Genomic DNA, 21191 nt, shown 5'->3' with positions numbered 1-21191 from the left:
CTAGCATGTTTACGAAAGAAATTAATCTGGTTCATTTTCTGTGCTTCCCAAACACTAAAGACAAATCTCTCTTAGGAATTATTTTCTACATGCCTATCAGCATAAACAAGTTAGGATGAGTCGTCAGTAACGGTGCTGAAAGATGACTGGGACATGTGGGTCAGTTCTCCTATGATCTCCATCAGCTGCCAGCCCCAAGCCCTCGCCCCCACCCCAGAGGTTTATAACATAAGAAAAGAGTGTCTGCTTTGTAGCCATGCTATGCTATGCTATGCTAAGTCACTTTAGTCATGTCCGACTCTTTGTGACCCCATAGACAGTAGGCTACCAGGCTCCCCCATCCCTGGGATTCTCCAGGCAAGAACACTGGAGTGGGTTGCCATTTCTTTCTCCAATGCATGAAAGGGAAAAGTGAAAGTGAAGTTGCCTAGTCGTGTCTGACTCTTAGCGACCCCATGGACTGCAGCCAACCAGGCTCCTCCGTCCATGGGACTGGTGCCACTAAGGTCCTCCCAGGAGAAATTCTCGAGCTGACTCTGCTTGCAGTTTTAGATCGTCTTACCAGGTTTTGTACCATACACATTCTTTCACTTCTCAGTTCAGCTACTAATCCATATATATCCACAAAATCGTGATCATTTATATGTTGTGTTAAGTGGTCCAGAGCAATAAAAACTCCAGTTCTTCCAACTCCAGCACTGTAGGAAGAGTGAAATTACATGCAAATTATTCAGCAAAAAGGTTGTTCATGTGGATGGTGATGAAGAAGATAAACTATGGTAGCAATAAATTACATATAGTTTCTTTTCTTATTTGGAAGTGGATTTTCTTTGGAGTTTCTTTGTACATATATTGTTCCCAAGACTGTTTAGAAGGAGTAAGATGATTATCTTTAACACGCTATCAAATATTGGAGTTTTTTTTTTAAACCAGTTGAACTTTTCCTCTTCTTTCATAACATTTTAAGAGGTGTAGTTGGAGAAGTACAGGAAATATTTTTAAAAATCACTGAAAATTCTTAACACCAGAAACTTTGAATGTATTTTTGGTTACAAGTAGGGATGCTAAACATGGAAAATGTCAACTATTTAGCCCAGATAGCACTTCTTCTACATCGTATTGATAAATAGACTCTTGTGTGTTCTTATTCACTTTCCCTAGAATTTCCTTTCCCTTCCATAGATAATGACATTGGAAAGCGATTTCCTTTTAAGAATTTAGTTTAATACTGAAGGACAGTATGTGCTCCATATAAACTGTTAATTGATAAACCTGACAAGATTTATTCAGAAATTCCAATTAGAAAGACAAGACTCCTATGTACTTAAATGGTTAATATAGGAAGTAAATGTGGAAAAAAGGGCATTTGAAAGGTCACCTAGTCTTACAACCGTCACTTTGAAAAATACGAAACAATACAGAAACTACTTCTGTAGGTTAAGAATAGTTGTCTGTGTACAGTGCCTATGAGTCAACCTAAGAAATAGCATCACAACATAACTCTGAACATGATAACACATAATATGCCCCAGCAGAGTAATCAGTCATTACATTGTTCAGTATACTTTGAGTGTCAGACACTGCCCTAGGCATCTGGGGTACAGGAGCGAACCACAAAGAGTCTCTGATACTTATGGAGTTTAGATTCTATAGGATGGATGATGGGAATCCACAAAAGAGAAACATGCATAAGGTATGCCCAGTGGCGATAAGTGCTGTGTGTATGTGCTCAGTCACGTCCGACTCTTAGGAGCTGCATGGACTGTAGCCTGGCAGGCTCCTCTGGCCATGAAATTTTCCAAGCAAGAATATTGGAATGGGTTGCCATTTCATAATCCAGGGGATATTCCCAACCCAGGGATCGAACCTGCATCTCTTGCATCTCCTGCATTGGCAGGCAGATCCTTTACCACTTGCGTCACATAGGATGCCCAATAAGTGCTATGGTGAGAGATAAAAATTAAGGAGATAAAAGGTGATAAGGTAGGACAGGGTCATCAGAAAAAGATTCTCTGATAATGAAACTTTAATGGGGTTAGAAGTGCACCATGTTGGTACACGGGAGAGGAGCATTGTGGCCAGAAGGTGAGGGAAGAGAACAGATCCGAGTGGGAGGGTGTTCTGCATGTTCAAAGAAAAGCAAGGAGACCCGGGTGGGGTGAGTGTGTGGAGAGGTGATGGGGCACAGGGATCAGAGTATTTGCTATTGGAACGGATGTAGCATGTGAGAGGAAGTAGAGAGTCGAGGATGAGTGTTGGGTTTCTGGGCCAAGCAGAATGGACTGCTGTTGACCAAGATGGGATGAGAAGAAGTGAGTTTGGAGATGGGCCCAAGCATTCTGTTTTGGACACATTTTTAGAATATTGTGGTCATTTATTAATAGGTTGTCATGTTGAACTGTAAGCTAAAAGTATAGGTCAAAAGTTAAGGTGAGAAGTTGGGGTTGGGCATGATCATTTAGGAGAAAGTTTTGAAATGATACTTAAAGATTATTAATATAAGCATACTTTTTCCTGCATGTTTATCTATAAGTCGCAAAGGATGAGGCTACACTTTTTGAGTCTAAAAGAGAGAAGGTACTTTACTTTTCTAGTGAATTTTTAAATCCACGATTATAATCCAGTGGCAGTGTATATATAAAATAGGAAGACATTACAGGCAGCTTACTATCCACTTTAATCATCAGTAATGCCAATTTAATCAATCACTGACTTGAAAAGCAAAATGTCACTGTATTTATACTATATTCCAGTCTGTTAAAATTTTTCTGTGTATGGAGAGTATATGGAATTGGGAAGGTAAGAATGAGGCTTTTACTTTTAATTTTATATGTTTTTAAATGTGAAAAGATATCTCATAATGTATTGTATGTATTACTCTTACTTAAAAAATCTAAAATATTCCTGGAAAACAAAATGTAGACTCATTTAAATTATGTGTTGAGTTTCTTCATCTAAATAAAGTTTAAAAACTGGATGGATTAATATTTTCCTAAATATTAACTACATTAATTATAGTATATCCCCATTAGAATATTTATCCATCAATTGATTTTGGAGTTACTATAAGTAATAATTACTTTATTAATGTGGTTGAAATCATTACTTAGATGTTTATTGTAGCAAAATATACATGACAAAATTTACCATTTTAACTGTATTTAAATGCACAGTTTAGTGGCATTAAGCACATTGCAACCATTACCAATATCTGTTTCTACACTATTTTCATAATCCCAAACAGAATCTCTATACCCATTAAACAGTAACTCTCAATTTCTCTAAGTCCCTGGAAACCACTTTCTGTCTCTATGAATTTACCCCTTTTTTAGGTACCTCATGTAAGTAGAATCATAAAACAGTATTGTCTATCACCCACTTTTTCTCTCGTTTGCAAACTACAACTGTTGGAAGAGACTCATGCTGAGATTAATTTAGATAACATGTTAGAAAGCATAAATCATATCAGTATGTCCAGAATTCTGAATTCTAAACAATTGTGAGCTTTATTAATTTTTGAGGGGGACTACTGGTGTTTCAGTGGTATAAATTACCAATGAAAATAAAAGTGAAAACCTTAATTTATTATATTTATCATGTTCAAAGAGCTAGGTCAAAGAAAGATATTTGAATAGTTTGCAAAAGTTTGGAATCATGCTTGGGTTGGTCACTTAATTTGATCTTTACTTTAAAGTTCATTTTCTTTATTCTTTGTAACTCAAATCTCAGAAGTTGTTTTTACAAAAAAGTTTAAGTTATTATAGTAGACTAATCTCAATTGAAATAATGAAGGATCAAGAGATTATTCATAAAACTCAAAAGATTCTACACTCCTAGACTCATTCACATCAGTAGTGGGCTACAGTTTTTTATATATTTTAAGGATTTTGAGAGGTATAATCCAGTAAAGATGTCAAAAAAATTCTTATACCAGGATATATATTTTGTCTTCCTTTTAGCCACAGTCATTATTCATTTGATCTCTGCATCTAACCTTTTATAAAACTACATCTTGATTTGTTATAACTAGTAAAATATCTTACAACTAAAAGCTGGATTGAATCTATATTAATATTCTACTAGAAAATCAATAGTGTCATGATAACATAAAGGTCACATTGGGTTTAAATCCCGTTTCGAGTATTTCATAAAAGGTTCTGAAAACCTTTCTTACCTGCAGTGAACAATCATGGGTGTGGTATCATGTGCCCTGCTTGCTCGAACCAGCTTCACAAAGTGGACTAGAGGGGCGCTGTTCTCAGGAACCCCGTGCTCAGGCCACGCAGTAAAGTTGCACTGTCGAATGGTCATGCAATCCCCATGCTAGACAGAATGACATATTAAAGAAACATGATGAAGTTATTTAAGTATCACAGCAAAGTCTGAATGTAGCTGACTCCCCAGGTTTTCAAGGTGATCTTTTAAAATGATAGTTTACAAAACAAAGAAGCTGTGGTTTCTTGATTTCCTATAAGAGAAGTCTTCTGCTATTGCTACACTACAGAAAATTACCTTTCAGTATGAATGCAGACGATGAGCATGATTGTTTCAAATCTTGAAAACAGATGATTATGCAGGGTATTTATATTCAATGTAGTGTAACGTGTTGTAACACCAGAATAGTAGATTTTGAACAGTTTTGACCTAACAACTTAAATAAACACACTCACAAATTATTCATAACACTGGTATTGGGTATCTGATAATATTAGAAAGTATAAAGGTCCTTATATCATTTTCTATGTGTATAGGTATTTACATAAAAAAGGTGGGATCTTTATGTTATTGATTCTGTATACGTTCTGGATTAAATAGAAAATCCAATGATTAAGATACAGATAGAGACACGTGATTTCAGAAATTCCTGTTTTAAATAAAATTTTACAGTTTCTTCATAAAATAAGATAAACCTAGTGATCTAGTTGTTTCCTCCTGTTGCCTTCCTTGTTTAATATAAACTTTAAGGAATTTGGAATTAAACATAATGACATAGATATTGAAGGCAAATGCCAATTCAAAACTTCTCTTTTGAAGATAAAAGAAAAGCATTACTGAATATACAGAAATATGTCTAGAAATTAATTTTACTTTAGACATTTAGATCATTCATATTTTTTATCATGTTTGACTTCCCCTCCTCCTTTTTTTTTTACCCTTTCAATTTTCAGATCTCTGATGGTCCAGTCTATTTGAACATCCTCCATTAGTTTTGTAATCACTATATCTCCGAAGACAGTAACTGGTTTGTTGTCCTCTGGCCAATATTGATGACATCTGATCTGCAGTCAAGAGAAAATTCACCAGTTACAAGAACCATTATATATATATATATATATATATATATATAGTTCAAAGTTATTGCTACTAAGGTACAACTGCCTTATACATGCCCCAGTCATTGATACGTCAGAGTATTAGCTAAAATCGTCACACATGTGACGACACTTGAGTCGTGTCTGACTCTCTGCAGCACTATGGACTGTAGGCCACCAGGCTCCTCTATCCAAGGGATTCTCCAGGCAAGAATACTGGAGTGGGTTGCCATGCCCAGGGGATCTTCCTGGTCCAGGGATTGGACTCTCATTTCTTGCATCTCCTGCTTTAGGAGGCATGTTCTTTACCATTAGGGCTACCTGGGAAACCCAACATCACACATAAATTAACACAAACATAAAGTAAAGGTTTTGTGAAGAGCTTTTCAAATAACTTACCCGTCCTTTTTCAAAACACTGTGTTAGCATTACTAATGTTTTTGCTCTGGTTTCCCACACCATTCTCCAAAAGTCCCCAACTGTTCCTGGTAATGGACCTTGAGTAGCAATAAATTCATTTGGACATAAGTAGCCCTAGAATGATATAATTACAACATTGCATCAATATTTACATATATATATATATATTTTAACTTTTGAGATATGAAAAACATACTAGTTGTAAGATTACCTAATATTCTAAAATACTGCATATTTTTGAATGCTAAAAGATACTCAAAATTTCCAACATTAATTTAAACCTCATAATGTAAGTATACAACTAGCTGTTCTATCCCTGCAAGAAAGTATCTACATAAATGATGGTATTAGTAATTATTCTCCAGAGCTTAAAACCAAGAATAATGTGGAGATAGTAAGAAGATTCATTTAACTATTGTAGGACCTGAGACTTGTCTCCACCCTGTTATGACAGCTCTTGTACATTTTATCAAGTCGTTCTAAAACTCGGTCTATTCACCTGGAATGTAAGCATGCCACGTGAGTAGCATCTATGGATTTTTCTTAAAGTTTATGTGTAAATTTTTAAAAAGTGATGGAATTACATCTATTTCAAACATCAAAATATTTTGAAGAATGAGGTTTAAGGGTGAATTTTATTTTTAAATTGAATTGTCTCAGTAGCCAGAGAATATAGTATTATACAGAATAGTATACATTTTAAAGTTCAAGTGGTCCTAAAATCTAATCCAACCAGTTTGTTTTACTTTAAAGAATGATGAGCTACTTCAGGTGATTTTTCCCAAATCACAGTGCTAGTCAATGACAGTTTCTGGAACAAAACCTTCAGTCTGCGGAAAACAAACAAAAAAAACTATGTGCTAAAGCATTTCTGTGTTTCTAGTCTAAGTTGAAATACTTGAGTATGTAATTTACATTGTAAAGGGTTTTTTATTTTTTAGTTTAAATAGTACTGTACAATCAGTGTAGAATGTTAGGAAAATTCAGAAGTATGTATTAAAAAATATGGACTTTCTCTGTAATCTCACTATCCAGAGTGAAGCACCATTAATATTTTAATTTCTTTACAGCTTTTAAAATGCACACTCCTCCATTCAAATAATATTTATGAGTGCTTACTGTGTGCCAGGCACTAGTCTAGGAACTGAGGATTCATCATTGACGAAAATTCCTACCCTGATTTGTCTTATATACCAGTTATGGGAAATAGACATTAAATCTGTTAACAGGTCTATTAAATGAGTGATTTACATAGCTTTTTTAAAGTGATAAATGCTATGAGAGAGAATTTCAGAAAACAGGGTGTTCAGAAAAGGCTCATTGGTGAAATCTGAGGAAAGACTTGAACCAGAAAGAGGTAAGCCCTTCAAGATTTGGAGAAAAAGTGTTCCAGGTAGCAAGTCAGGTGTGTGTCTGGAGTGTTATAGGAACTGCAAATGGGGACGGTAGTAGAAGGTGACATTGGAGAGAACAAGAGACGGGAGGGAGCAGTGCTTTAGGCCCTGGGGCAGGTAGTTTTAAGAGTTTGGTTTTTACTCTGGGTGATACAGGAAGCCAGTGAAAGATTCTGAACATATATAGAGTGTGTTTAATAGTTCCACTCTAGTTTCTATACAGCAAGCTGATAGTGGTATAAAAATGGAAAGGAGGGAGAGTAGTTGGAATATTGCAACAATCCAACCAAGGAATGCAGTTTGGGTGATAGGAGTGGGTATTGTGAGAAGTAATAAAATCTGGTGTATTTTGAAGACAGAGCCAAGAGAATTTGCTTATGGATTAGATACTGGGTATAAGAAAGATAGGAGTCAGTAATGATTCCAAATAAAGATGGGGAAAAAAAAAAACTTCAGTATGAGCATACTTTAAAAAATTTGTTTAATTAAAATTTAGTTGATTTACAGTGTTGTGTTTCTGGTGTAAAGCAAAGTGATTCAGTTATACATGTATAATATATATTCTTTTTCGTTACAGTTTATTGCAGTTTATGGAAAATCATTCCCTGTGCTATGCAGTAGAGTATGTTGTTTTATATATATAGTACATTGTATCTGCTAATCTCAAAGCCCTAATTTATCCCGCCCCACCCACTTTCCCCTTAGATAACCGTAAATTTGTTTTCTATGTCTGTGGGTCTATTTCTGTTTTATAACTAAGTTCATTTGTATCATATTTTAAGTTACACATATAAGTAATATCACATGGTATTTCTCTTTCTGAGAAATTCTACTTAGTGTGACAATATCTAGGTCCATCCATGTTGCTGCAAATATCATATTTCATTCTTTTTTATGGCCAATATTCTGTGTGTATTTATATATACACACATATATACCATATATGTGATATATAAATACACACTCATCACATCTCCTTTATCCATTCCTCGACCAGTGGACAGTGAACACTGGAGTGCATTTATCCTTTCAAATTCGAGTTTTCTCCAGATACATGCTCAGGAGTGGGATTTCTGGATCATTTTGTAACTCGAATTTAACTCTAGTCTTAAGGAGGCTCCATACTGTTTTCCATACTGGCTGTACTAATTTACATTCCCACCGACAGTGTAGGCAGGTAGGTTCCTTTTTCCCCACACCTAGCATAAGCGGACTTAAAAGGAAAATCAAGAATTCACAATGGACATATTAAACTTGAAATCCTATTTGGATATTCAAGTGGGAACATCATCATGGCAATTGGGTATATGAGTTTGGAGTTCAGAAAGAAGTCCAAATAGAAACATAATTTTACTGGATGCTTGGGGCTAGTGCACTGGGACGACCCAGAGGGATGGTATGGGGAGGGAGGAGGGAGGAGGGTTCAGGATGGGGAGCACATGTATACCTGTGATGGATTCATTTTGATATTTGGCAAAACTAATACAATTATGTAAAGTTTAAAAATTAAATAAAATTTAAAAAAAATTAAAGTAGTCAGCGAATAGATCTTACTTAAAAATCACAAGAATGGTTGAGATCATCAAGGAAATGAGTTTGAAAAGAAGCAGCAAATTCAAGGAATGGGCTCTAGATAATTTCAGTGTTTGGTAGTCAAGGAGATAAGAGAGAACCAGAGAGACTGAGATGAAAGAGTCAAAGCTGTAGATGGAAAATCAAGGGAATGTTGTCCTAAAAGCCGAATGAAGAAAGTGTCTTAAGGGTGAGGACAATTAAGTGTAATTTATCAATTTATAAAATATGTCTCCTAGTCACTTGCATTTCCCTGTTTCAGGGATCCGACATCCTTTGGTACTATAATCTATCAGCGTAGATCAGATTTGATGTTTCTGATATGATTATGGCTCATATGCATCATAGCCTTTAATCTTCAGTCTAACTATAGTAAAAGCTATGCTCAAATTGAAGTAATTTCAGGCATCTTAGGTTGACAGGGGAGATAATTTGGGTTAGCAGGTTGGAGTCTTCCTCTTGTCTCATTACATAATGTTCTTGTTCGCTCTCTTGAAAACATTTCTAAACTCACTTGTACAACTATTGGCTATTTACAAGGATGCAGTACTTATTTTCCTCTCTACCTCTCTCCCACGATCCATCCTTAATCAAAAATTTCCAGCTTCTCGTTGACTCCTAGCTTTAGGAGTATAATTCCCAAGAACAGCCAAGGCCTGAGAGGTAAACAAATAGTAATCTAATTACAGATCCTGGCCTGGTGTTTCCTAGTCTCAAAGCACATACTTCAGACCACCTACTGGTATTCCCTTTTCCCTTCCTCAGATTTCATTTCTTCCCCCCATCTAAACACTACTTATCTTGCTTTCTTCTCTCGCTCTATAGTTCTTCTCCCTTTTTCTTCTAGCATCCAAAGAAATAGGAATCTAGAATCCATTTGTAGATGGCCTCTATCTTTGGCTTCTGGAGCAAGTGTTCATGAACTTTCACATGGAGGTGCCATGGAAGAAAACCGGGGAGTGGGGAGAAGCTGCGGTGTCCTTCACTCTGAGAAGTCTTTACTGTTTGTGAAGTGAAGACGGCCTAACCTTGGGGATGGAAAAGTGAGAGGCCACTACAGTATTATGAGTTTATTTCCAACTTCTCCCGACATCCCAGACAAAGGAGATTGTCCTGAAAGTAAAAGCAATAAGCATATTGCCCACTTTAATACTGAAAGTGAAAGTGAAGTCACTCACTCGTGTCCGACTCTTAGCGACCCCATGGACTGCAGCCCACCAGGCCCTCCGTCCATGGGATTTTCCAGGCAAGAGTACTGGAGTGGGGTGCCATTGCCTTCTCCGTTAACAGCGGCTAGGCCTATTATATTTACTTGGAGCTGGTATACTTGGTGACAGCCTTAGTGCCCTCGGACACGGCGTGCTTGGCCAGCTCCCCAAGTGGCAGCAAGCGCACGGCGGTCTGGATCTCCCTGGAACTTGCCTTAATGTAAAGTGCTTTCCATCCGCACCTGCTTACTATGCAGCTCAGTAAGGATGATGCATATCATTACATGTGGGTCATGGTGACTTTGTTGTAAGGTTTATTACATTACAACATCACTTGACCACAGAAGAATGTGTATATTCTGTATATATTCAGGCTTAGTTTATTGTTCATTCTGCAGTATCTTCCTATTATGATTGTCTCCCGATAACTGGTAATATTTAGAGGGAACACTGGGACTTCATTAATATTCCTTTGTTTATGTAGAGGGAACACTGGGGGTTCATTAATATTCCTTTGTTTATGTAATCTGTGTGGTTCAGTTATACCTCCTAAAACTGTCTGGTTGCCTTCCTAATCATGTTCATATCCTATACTGTCATCCCATAGCTAGATGAACCTTTTACGCTATGAAGTATTCATTTGTGTCTACTTAATTGGTAGATAAGAGTCGAACCAAAAAGCCTCTTGATGAAAGCGAAAGAGGAGAGTGAAAAAGTTGGCTTAAAGCTAAACATTCAGAAAACTAAGATCATGGCATCTGATCCCATCACTTCATGGGAAATAGGTGGGGAAACAGTGTCAGACTTTATTTTTTGGGCTCCAAAATCACTGCAGATGGTGACTGCAGCCATGAAATTAAAAGACACTTACTCCTTGGAAGGAAAGTTATGACCAACCTAGATAGCATATTAAAAAGCAGAGACAGTACTTTGCTGGCAAAGGTCCGTCTAGTCAAGGCTATGGTTTTTCCTGTGGTCATGTATGGATGTGAGAGTTGGACTGTGAAGAAAGCTGAGCGCTGAAGAATTGATGCTTTTGAACTGTGGTGTTGGAGAAGACTCTTGAGAGTCCTTGGACTGCAAAAAGATCCAACCAGTCCATTCTGAAGGAGATCAGCCCTGGGATTTCTTTGGAAGGAATGATGCTAAAGTTGAAACTCCAGTACTTTGGCCACCTCATGCGAAGAGTTGACTCATTGGAAAAGACTCTGATGCTGGGAGGGATTGGGGGCAGGAGGAGAAGGGGACGACAGAGGATGAGATGGCTGGATGGCATCACTGACTCTATGGACATGAGTTTGAGTGAACTCCGGGAGTTGGTGATGGACAGGGAGGCCTGGCGTGCTGCGATTCATGGGGTCGCAAAGAGTCGGACATGACTGAGCGACTGAACTGAACTGACAATTGTCATTTTGGAGTAATTACTAACCAAAGTAAAATTTGGAATGAATGAATTCTTTTCCCTCTTAACAGAGGCTTGTGGGGAGTGGGACACAGGACAGGTTATGTTTGATGTTGGGGAAAGGATGGAGCAATACAGAAGCAGAGCCCCAGTGGGACCAAATAAAATGGCAGGCCTAGGTGAGAAGATGATGAATAAGAAAAAAAATTTTTTTAAATGGGAGTATGGGCAGTATAGGAAAGCTTCAGGTATCTGTAGAATCATAATGAGAACCATAGTTAACCTTGCTACCTATTAGAATTGAAGTAGGTACTTCACCACCACTCAAGATTTAAGAGTACACATCTTGTTTTTAAAAAAACTGTATCTGCTTGCTTCGGCAGCACATATACTATAAGCAAACACATACACTAAACTTGGAAAGATACAGAGAAGATTAGCGTGGGTGCTGCACAGGAATGACAGGCAAATTCATGAAGTGATCCATATTTATATTTGATCAAATTATGCATACAGTTCTTTCTAGAAGAGGTGGCTTATTAACAGTGAAGAAGATTGCTATATTACAGTTATAAGAATAGCGTTAGGTATTTTAGGTTTTCTTTTTTTTGTTTTTTGTTTTTTTAATTTTATTTTATTTTTAAACTTTACAATATTGTATTAGTTTTGCCAAATATCGAAATGAATCCGCCACAGGTATACATGTGTTCCCCATCCTGAACCCTCCTCCCTCCTCCCTCCCCATACCATCCCTCTGGGTCATCCCAGTGCACCAGCCCCAAGCATCCAGTATCATGCATCGAACCTAGACTGGCAACTCGTTTCATACATGATATTATACATGTTTCAATGCCATTCTCCCAAATCTTCCCACCCTCTCCCTCTCCAACAGAGTCCATAAGACTGTTCTATACATCAGTGTCTCTTTTGCTGTCTCGTACATGGGGTTATTGTTACCATCTTTCTAAATTCCATATATATGCGTTAGTATACTGTATTGGTGTTTTTCTTTCTGGCTTACTTCACTCTGTATAATAGGCTCCAGTTTCATCCACCTCATTAGAACTGATTCAAATGTATTCTTTTTAATGGCTGAGTAATACTCCATTGTGTATATGTACCACAGCTTGCTTATCCATTCATCTGCTGATGGACATCTAGGTTGCTTCTATGTCCTGGCTATTATAAACAGTGCTGCGATGAACATTGGGGTACACGTGTCTGTTTCCCTTCTGGTTTCCTCAGTGTGTATGTCCAGCAGTGGGATTGCTGGATCATAAGGCAGTTCTATTTCCAATTTTTTAAGGAATCTCCACACTGTTCTCCATAGTGGCTGTACTAGTTTGCATTCCCACCAACAGTGTAAGAGGATTCCCTTTTCTCCACACCCTCTCCAGCATTTATTGCTTGTAGACTTTTGGATCGCAGCCATTCTGACTGGCGTGAAATGGTACCTCATAGTGGTTTTTGATTTGCATTTCTCTGATAATGAGTGATGTTGAGCATCTTTTCATGTGTTTGTTAGCCATCTGTATGTCTTCTTTGGAGAAATGTCTATTTAGTTCTTTGGCCCATTTTTTGATTGGATCATTTATTTTTCTGGAGTTGAGCTGTAGGAGTTGCTTGTATATTTTTGAGATTAGTTTTTTGTCAGTTGCTTCATTTGCTATTATTTTCTCCCATTCTGAAGGCTGCCTTTTCACCTTGCTAATAGTTTCCTTTGATGTGCAGAAGCTTTTAAGGTTAATTAGGTCCCATTTGTTTATTTTTGCTTTTATTTCCAATATTCTGGGAGGTGGGTCATAGAGGATCCTGCTGTGATGTATGTCGGAGAATGTTTTGCCTATGTTCTCCTCTAGGAGTTTTATAGTTTCTGGTCTTACGTTTAGATCTTTAATCCATTTTGAGTTTATTTTTGTGTATCGTGTTAGAAAGTGGTCTAGTTTCATTCTTTTACAAGTGGTTGACCAGATTTCCCAGCACCACTTGTTAAAGAGATTGTCTTTAATCCATTGTATATCCTTGCCTCCTTTGTCAAAGATAAGGTGTCCATATGTGCGTGGATTTATCTCTGGGCTTTCTATTTTGTTCCATTGATCTATATTTCTGTCTTTGTGCCAGTACCATAGCCATCAGTGGGGTAGTTTAGAATCCCAGGGATCAGGATGGAGGATCAGTAATCATTTGTTTTTTTTTTTTTTTTTCTTTTAACAATAAAACGTCTTCAAACTTTTTGCCTCAACGTCTGGCCCAGGCCTGCCGTTTCATTTGGTCCCACTGGGGCTTTGCTTACGTGTTGCTCCATCCTTTCCTTTCCCATCTAGAGAAGAGTTCATTTTCTTAACTCAAACTAGTTAAATATTCTGGGTGAACCAAGTCACTGATTTGCCTATTACCTTTTAGAAAAGTTGTCATTTTGTTAAGATACTGTACTTATTATTAATCTGAATTTGCATTGACTATGTTTTAGTGTATTTGTACATGGTGAACTCAGTTTCTGAAATTAAGCTTTTTATTTGTAATTCTCTAAAAACAAACCACAACTGTATATTTGATTAGTTCAGAGATAGAATCATCTGCCTTAGGGAGGAAGTAGGTGATCTGTGCCAAGAGAGGGTAATCTCTAATTATCAGTAGTTTTTCAGAAAGATTTTCTAAGTGACTGGATTAAATAACCACAGGAGCAATTCCTCCTCTGAGATTTCATGGTTGTGTCAACCCAAGTGGAGGTCTTGGGTGCATATAAGGTTTCTGTGTTCCTAAGATAGCGGTGAGCATTGAGAGAGCAAGAGTCATGGAGAAGGAGCTCCTTGGAACACTCGGGTTGTGTTCCACTTTTGATCTTATGTGGCAAGCATTTATTTGTGATGTTTATCACAGTTTACCCCACATTGGTTCACTTAAGATATGTTTATTGAGTGGCTGCAAAAGAGTACACGTTATCTAAGTAATAGAGGGTGGAAAGAACATGACATCATAGTCCCCTTGAGGGACTGAAAATCTCGAAGGGAAGAAGAGCACAATGGGTTTTTATATAATATGGACATGACTATCCATTTGACTAATTTTCTTTGAAAAATTGGCTGACCTTAAAGGATCTTCTGACAAACACTGGAAACAGTGGACAGTCCAGGGGATATGTAGTTTGAAGTTGGACATCTGCTGCTTATTAGCGAAATGATTGTTGGGTAAATTGCAGTCTCTATTTGGAGCTTCCACTTCCCCATGTATAAAACATCGTATATATACTTAATGTTGTATAGAACTGGTACATTAAATATATACAGGTTGCAATGAATTTCTTGTTTTCAGTAGTTGGAAGAGTAACATTATTGCAGTACTCATGTTTTTAAAAAATGTATATAAAATAGCAACTTACAGAAACATAGCTGGCATTAATATAATCTGATCCTGGAATACTAGCATCAGCTATCAGCTTCACTCTGTTATTGTTATCTAGAAGGAAAGATAAGATATTAATATTAATTTACTTTTTAAATTACCATTACTTTTTTCTATAAAATACAAAGAAGTTTCTGATATTTGAAAATTACAGATGGCTGTAAAATTTTAAAGTAGAAGTTCTCTCTTATTCCATATTTCCACAACCTAAAGACAATGACTATTAATATGTTCTCATATTTATTCCCAGGATTTTCTATACATAGTCATATAAAATTAACCACAAATGGGGTGCTAGTCCCTGTATTCTGCAAAAAATTTTATTTAACTATATCTTTCCATGTTAGTGCAAATAATAATATCTTTTGGGTTGGCCATAAAGTTTGCTCAAATTTGCCCGTAACATGTTATGGAAAAGCCTGAACAAATACCTTTACCGATCTAATAGTTCATTACTTTAAAAGATCGTATAGTATTTCACTGTGAATATAACATACTTATTTAGCTCTTCAGGATGATTGAAAATCATATCATTTTGTTATTGTAAAATGCTGAATAAATAACTGAAATTTTGCATATCTGTTGGAGTCTATTTGTAGAATACATTACCAGCAGTAAAATCCCCAAATCATACTGTGCTTCTCAAATTTTGAAAGACTGATGAATTGTTCTCAAATTATATCAGTTCACTCTGAACAAAAGTGTTTGAACAGTTTGAACACCACCATGAGATACTACTTAAAGATTTTAATTTATGACCTTCTGAGAGATACAGATTGATTTAGTATTTGTTTTGATTGCCTTAACTATGAGTGAAAGTGAGCTGCTTTGCTTGTGTATTGGCCATTTTAAATATCTTTTCTGTAATTGCCTTTTCATATTATACTATTTTAATTTTTTAAAAGTATTTTTATACTAAAAATGTTACATGTATTGGAAATTTTTTTGTCATTTGTCTTTGACTCACTTAATTTATCTGTTAGCTATCTTGCCATACGTAAAATTTATATGTATTGTAGTCAAAGTTCTCATTTTTCACTGTGGCTTTCTGCGTGATACATACAAAAGGCTTTGTCACACCAATATTCTTCACAGATTCATTCATAGTGTCTTCCAGAGCTTTAATAGGTTTTATTGCTTGTTTTAAATATTTTGATTTTTGATCCATTGGGCTTCTTTTATTTGGGGACAGAATGAGGGAAAATCTATGTTTTATTGTTTGTTGCCATTTAGAACAATAAACAGTGCACCCTTACCCCTTATTCAAAATACCACTGTATCATACACTGGTTTTCTCTGTGTTTAGGTCTGTTTCTGGAGTTCTTTAATTTAGATGTCTATTCTTTTTTTCACACCAAACTTTGAATTACTGTTATTTAGACTGTTTTACAGTCTAGCAAAATTAGATAACCGTTTTCCCATTATTTTTCTTCAAAGAAAAGTATCAAAAATTATTTTTCCCTGAGAATCTTTGCCAAATTGGTATTATAGTTGAAATGTCCAGTGCTAACTTTCACGAGACAAAGAAATGATACAAAGTTATCTGTCACTAAATTCTTCTGAGGTTTTAAAACAAACCTTCCTGGGAAGGCAGTGAGCAGTGGAGCAAAAATGGGAAAGTGGGTTTGAGTGGGAATCCAGACGCTCTGCCTATCTGCCGTTTATGGCCCTGGGCGAATTGTTTCCCTCCTCTGTTTCTTTGTTACCTCAGCTATAACATATAGTTATAATATTTATTTTGTAGAATCCTCTGAGGAAGACATGAAAGTTTATAAAACGTATAGCTCTGTATGGAACACAGAACACACTCTCAAGTTCTTAGAATTAAGCACATGTTATATGTTAAATGACTTTGCTGTATTTTTAGGTTAAGTATAATGACCCAACCAATGTGTTTGAATCCAAAGAAGGGGGATCATTCAAGCAGATTACGCAAACCATTTCTGTCCCAAAGATTTTGAATTTTGTAAGATGTTCCAATCTTAATGACGCTGTGGCCAGTCATGCAACTAAGAAAGGGAAGCCATCAGTTTTCTATTCACTAAATATCTGAGTGAACTATCCGAGTCAACTGAACTGAGTCAACAGCAAGCTAAACTTTTATTCATGGTGTTGGAACGCTTCTCAAGGTCACAGTGTCCTGTCAAACAGAGATTTGGAAATCTCTTCTGCACACATTTGCTGCTAATTCTAGTATCTTAAAGCCCTGTAAGCTAATATGTTCTAAAATGCACTGTGATATTTGAAATCCTTCTTTCTACATTACTCAGGGGAAACAGTGGATCTCTCTTAGCTGGCTCAAGCTAAAATTCAGACTCTACTAAAATGAATTCATTCTCTATGGGAGAAAAAAAACATTTCTTCAACTTTATGGCTTCTCTGCAAACACAATGGGAGAATATATTAGTTTAAGTATTGCATTTTCTGTGTGTGTGTATGTGTCATGGTGGGAGGGAGCTGGGATCATATGGGTCTGTTTGCCCGTATGAGAGGATGTGAGTTTACAGCTTGTCTTCCGACCCAGATTAGGGAAGTGGGTTTGTCATCTCCAGACCATAGACCCTAAGGGCCTGTAACTAAATTTTAGTCACCCAGAAACTTAGAGGCTTTTAAAAATAAGCAATTTACTGATTACTAACAACCATAAGAACTAATACTGATTGAGAGCTTCCTGTGTTCTATATTGGGTAAAGTGATTTACATGATTATTTTATCTAATCCTTAAAGTTATGCGGTCAACGTTACTAAATAATATCCAGCAACTAAAGTAGTTGTTAGGTAAACAGAAACGCAACCCAGGAAGTTTGATTAGAGCCCACGTTTTTAGTCATTTTACTATACAGCAAGTAGTATGTACTAGTTGAATTAATAAATTCTTAATAAAATTATTGAAAAGTATAAAATTATGCCTAATAAAATTATTTCTTATAGAACTTCCAGTTCTTTAAGAGGACAGTTAAGAAAAAACTTTACCCCCAAAACCCATTAAAGGATATCGGATGTGGATGTAGAATATTATTTGAAAAATTACTAAGTTTTCTTTACTGAAATCAAGAAAAAACAGAAAATAATTGGATATTATCCCTTTGGCTCTAGCAAAGGTGGAAAAAAATGTATGCAATGCTTATGATATTCCCAAACATCCTTGATTTACAGTTATTTATTGTCTTAGCCATCACTAGTTATTTTTGTCTTAGCCTCAGATATTGGGATTGTCTTACTCCTCAGTTCTCCTTATTTTAAGGATGTTTGTTTAGTTATATTCTCCTTATGCTGTAAGTGCTAGCAAGCTAGCACTGTATGACTTTAATGGCCATTATGTGAACCCAGAAAATAATGCACTGAAATCTTAACAACAAAAGATCAAAATGTTACATATAAAAAAATCTCACATACCAAATTTTTATATATTTAAAGTCAGATATGCTTCCATCTTTGGAAATAAGCTAGATATGTTTCATCTACCTATATATAATGATATACAGTGATATACATTACTTTAGCCGCATACACTATTGTAAATAAATATTAAATATTCCATAGTAACTGTCCTTCAATCAGACAGTTTGATTGTATATTTATTTTCACAGGATATCATTAAGCATGAAGCAGAGAATCTGAAGGAAATTTAGATATGGATGAATATAAAAACCTGAGACTTTCCATCTCTCTTAATCTTAGGATGTATCCCATCCAGGTTAACTCTCTAAAAGGGAAAACAAAACGACTTATTAAGAAAGGTCATGCCAGAGGAATTTAGGGATGTAATACTAACATTCCTTATTTCCTACAAAGATGCCTTATTTGTCAACTTACTCTTAAAGCCATTTACCTATGATTTGTTTTGTTCCGGGAAGGATTTTAGGTGATTAAAGCTATTTGTATTTTCATCCTTTTCTAATTCTTGGGAATTAACAGATTCCATTAGGTTACTGACTTCTAGATCATGTTTCCCTAAATTTGTTTACTTCATGCCTCAGTTATCCTCTAGTTCTAGAATAACACAATATGGTCCATTTTTGGGGGGGACTATCCATATCCTTATGATTTTACCTTCTGTGATTACATATTTCTCAAAGTCTGTATCTTTCTAGACAGAAGAGTTCAATTTTTATATGTATGGAATTTTCCCCAATACAGTTTTGAAAAGGCATAGAACATAGAAAAATATATATACACTAACTCTAAAATTAGGAATATTTTAAAACTCTAGACTTTGAAACAATATTGACAGCATTTCAGAACTTAACATATCACTTTTTAATTTTATAATATAAAAATGTATTGAATCAGAATATACTTAGTAGGATAACATGTTGAAAAATATAGCAAACACAGCATTTAAAGAGGAATGCTATGTTTTTTCTTTCATATTACTACTAATTCTTACATCAATAATATGGTTTGCTTTTTCCACATCAGTATACACATTCGTTTTAATGACATTTAAGGACATAATAACAGCGTGGCATGTACTACGGTTTCTTACTGATTGAAAAATGTTGACTGTGGTAAAGCATAAGCTGCTTCCTTTGTAAAAACCAACCCTGGTAATCACACATTTACTCTGATCTTCAACAAATATTTTGCAATGCACTTTTTTATATTCCTTTACAAAGCACTGCCATGCTCTTAAGGAAAGTAATGCGCACAGTTACACATGAACTTTCTCTCTTCATTTGAGAACTAGGTCTATAGGAAGATATGAGAGAGGTTTGTTCCTGGGGTTAAATTACAAAGCTCAGAAAGTACTGGGGCTACAGTTTCTTACACCTGCATGAATAAACCTTGTGTGAACAAGCTGAAACCCACGTTCATTAACTTTAGTCAATATTAACAAAGCCAAAGAAATACAATTTATAAGTTGCTGCTAATAAAATGCATTATTATAATTCAATTAATATGTAACACATATTTAAGAAGAATGCTAAAGTGCATTTTGTGCTCATTTGAAAAGCTTTCAGTATCTAAAAGCAGAAACAGTATGTACACATACATGGTTTTATGTTTGGAAAGCGGTTTTTTGCTCTGTTCCAAGGCAGATCAGCGTCAGTTGAAGAGAGATCCTGAAGAAATTTTGGTAATTCCTGTGGATTGAAGTCATTGCAAAGTTTAGATTTATTTCAGAAGTCAACACGAAGTTCCACTTAGTAAAAGACTATTCTAAGTCATTTTATTTTTAAAATGAAAACACTTCTCATAACTGCAGAAGTGAGGTCAAGTGAACAGTAAAGAACTTAGATGAACTTACACTGAAAATACCCTGCATAGAGCTGGTCCTCTGGGCTCCTGCTTTCTCTGGCATGATTTCTCTCCTCTGTCAAGTCTGAGGTGCGGCAACCATGTTAGCGACTCCCTTCATACTTTACTGATGGTTTCATCAAATATTCCCTGTGTATTATTTAATATTTCAACATCTACTTAGTAGGGGAAGGGAGTTGGTGATTTATTTTTTGTTTTTTCTCCTTGGGCAGTGTGATTTCATGCCTATTAATTGGTACAACATTGGTCAGTTTGAGAAGATGCCAAAGGTCAATTCCTGTTCTCAGTGGGCATTGTTAAATCGATAACAGAATGCAAAGGTGTGATTAAGAAATGTCAGACACTGAGGGAGTGTCAAGGAGCTCTGTTATTGATATTTTGGTGGAAAATGATGATATCCGTTGATCATTTAAAAAGCTGTGCAAGAAAATAGGTTATTTTATCGAGCTGATGATTTACATTTATGAAATTTATAGTTTTCCATATTAGAAATGTCTCAGTTTACCAGATTCCCTTAAAAGTGCTAAAACTGGGGGGTTTGCAATTTTTCAGCATTGTTAAAAATTATTGTTTTAATTGGATAATTTTCCCTTCTCCCTTATTTTTCCTCCGAGAATTCTGGACAGTCTTTTGCATGTATGTGTGTTAGAGAAGAGGGACAAGGTTAAGCATCTGAATTCTGATGTTCTGGCACCAAAGGCTTCAAAAAATTTTTAACCAATTGAGGAATCCTAGAACAGCTTCCTTGTGTTAGGTTTTGAGATTATATATCAGCATGTTTATATGAGGCAAATAGAGGGGAAAAGAAAGGTGAATTGGAATCACCTTCTATTCTGTGTTTACAGAAGTTTCCATTTATAGATTGAAATGACTCTGGCCTTGATAATCAATATTCAGTTACCAGGTCGATTGTTTGGTTAGTAATATTACACTCAGTGGCCTTCTTACCAGGGCACATGGGGCTTCAACCAACCCTCCTTAATACTTAGCTCTTTCTCCTTCTGTTTCTGCTTGTTAGTGGATCACAGCTGAGTGAGACTGTTTTGCATCCTTACGCTTTTGCATTCCCTCTTTCTCTCTAGAATACCTTTTCCGCTTTCTCTACTCATTGGACTACTGCTCTGTCTTAAAGTTCATCTGGCCGGTCACTTTTTTGTAAAGTCTTTTCTGATTGCTCTGCAGACAGAGTTGAGGCTCACTTCTTTCTGCGTATCTCTAT

General features: G+C 36.0%; 1 protein-coding gene, 1 long non-coding RNA gene and 1 other non-coding gene across 4 annotated transcripts in view; 2 read left to right on the top strand and 1 right to left on the bottom strand.

Moving 5' to 3' along the window:
• Positions 1-21191, bottom strand: part of PTPRQ (protein tyrosine phosphatase receptor type Q) — a 234588-nt gene that overhangs the window by 13878 nt on the left and 199519 nt on the right. The window contains exons 37-42 of the mRNA XM_070788855.1: positions 19707-19797; positions 14688-14764; positions 5712-5846; positions 5154-5279; positions 4175-4323; positions 563-698 (exon numbers count right to left, since the gene is read on the bottom strand). Coding sequence (XP_070644956.1) covers positions 563-698; positions 4175-4323; positions 5154-5279; positions 5712-5846; positions 14688-14764; positions 19707-19797 — 714 coding nt within the window. The remainder of the gene's footprint in view (positions 1-562; positions 699-4174; positions 4324-5153; positions 5280-5711; positions 5847-14687; positions 14765-19706; positions 19798-21191) is intronic.
• LOC109558939 (uncharacterized) overlaps positions 1-21191 on the top strand; it is an 85626-nt gene that overhangs the window by 33697 nt on the left and 30738 nt on the right. The gene's annotated exons all lie outside the window — the stretch shown is intronic.
• LOC139183328 (U6 spliceosomal RNA) lies at positions 11697-11801 on the top strand. The gene has a single exon (XR_011566928.1). It is a non-coding gene; the product is annotated as a U6 spliceosomal RNA (small nuclear RNA).

Source organism: Bos indicus, chromosome 5, assembly GCF_029378745.1.
Source record: "Bos indicus isolate NIAB-ARS_2022 breed Sahiwal x Tharparkar chromosome 5, NIAB-ARS_B.indTharparkar_mat_pri_1.0, whole genome shotgun sequence".
Lineage (NCBI taxonomy): Eukaryota > Metazoa > Chordata > Mammalia > Artiodactyla > Bovidae > Bos > Bos indicus.
The sequence above is the reverse complement of the archived record's forward strand: the minus strand, read 5'-3'. Positions and strand labels throughout refer to the sequence as shown.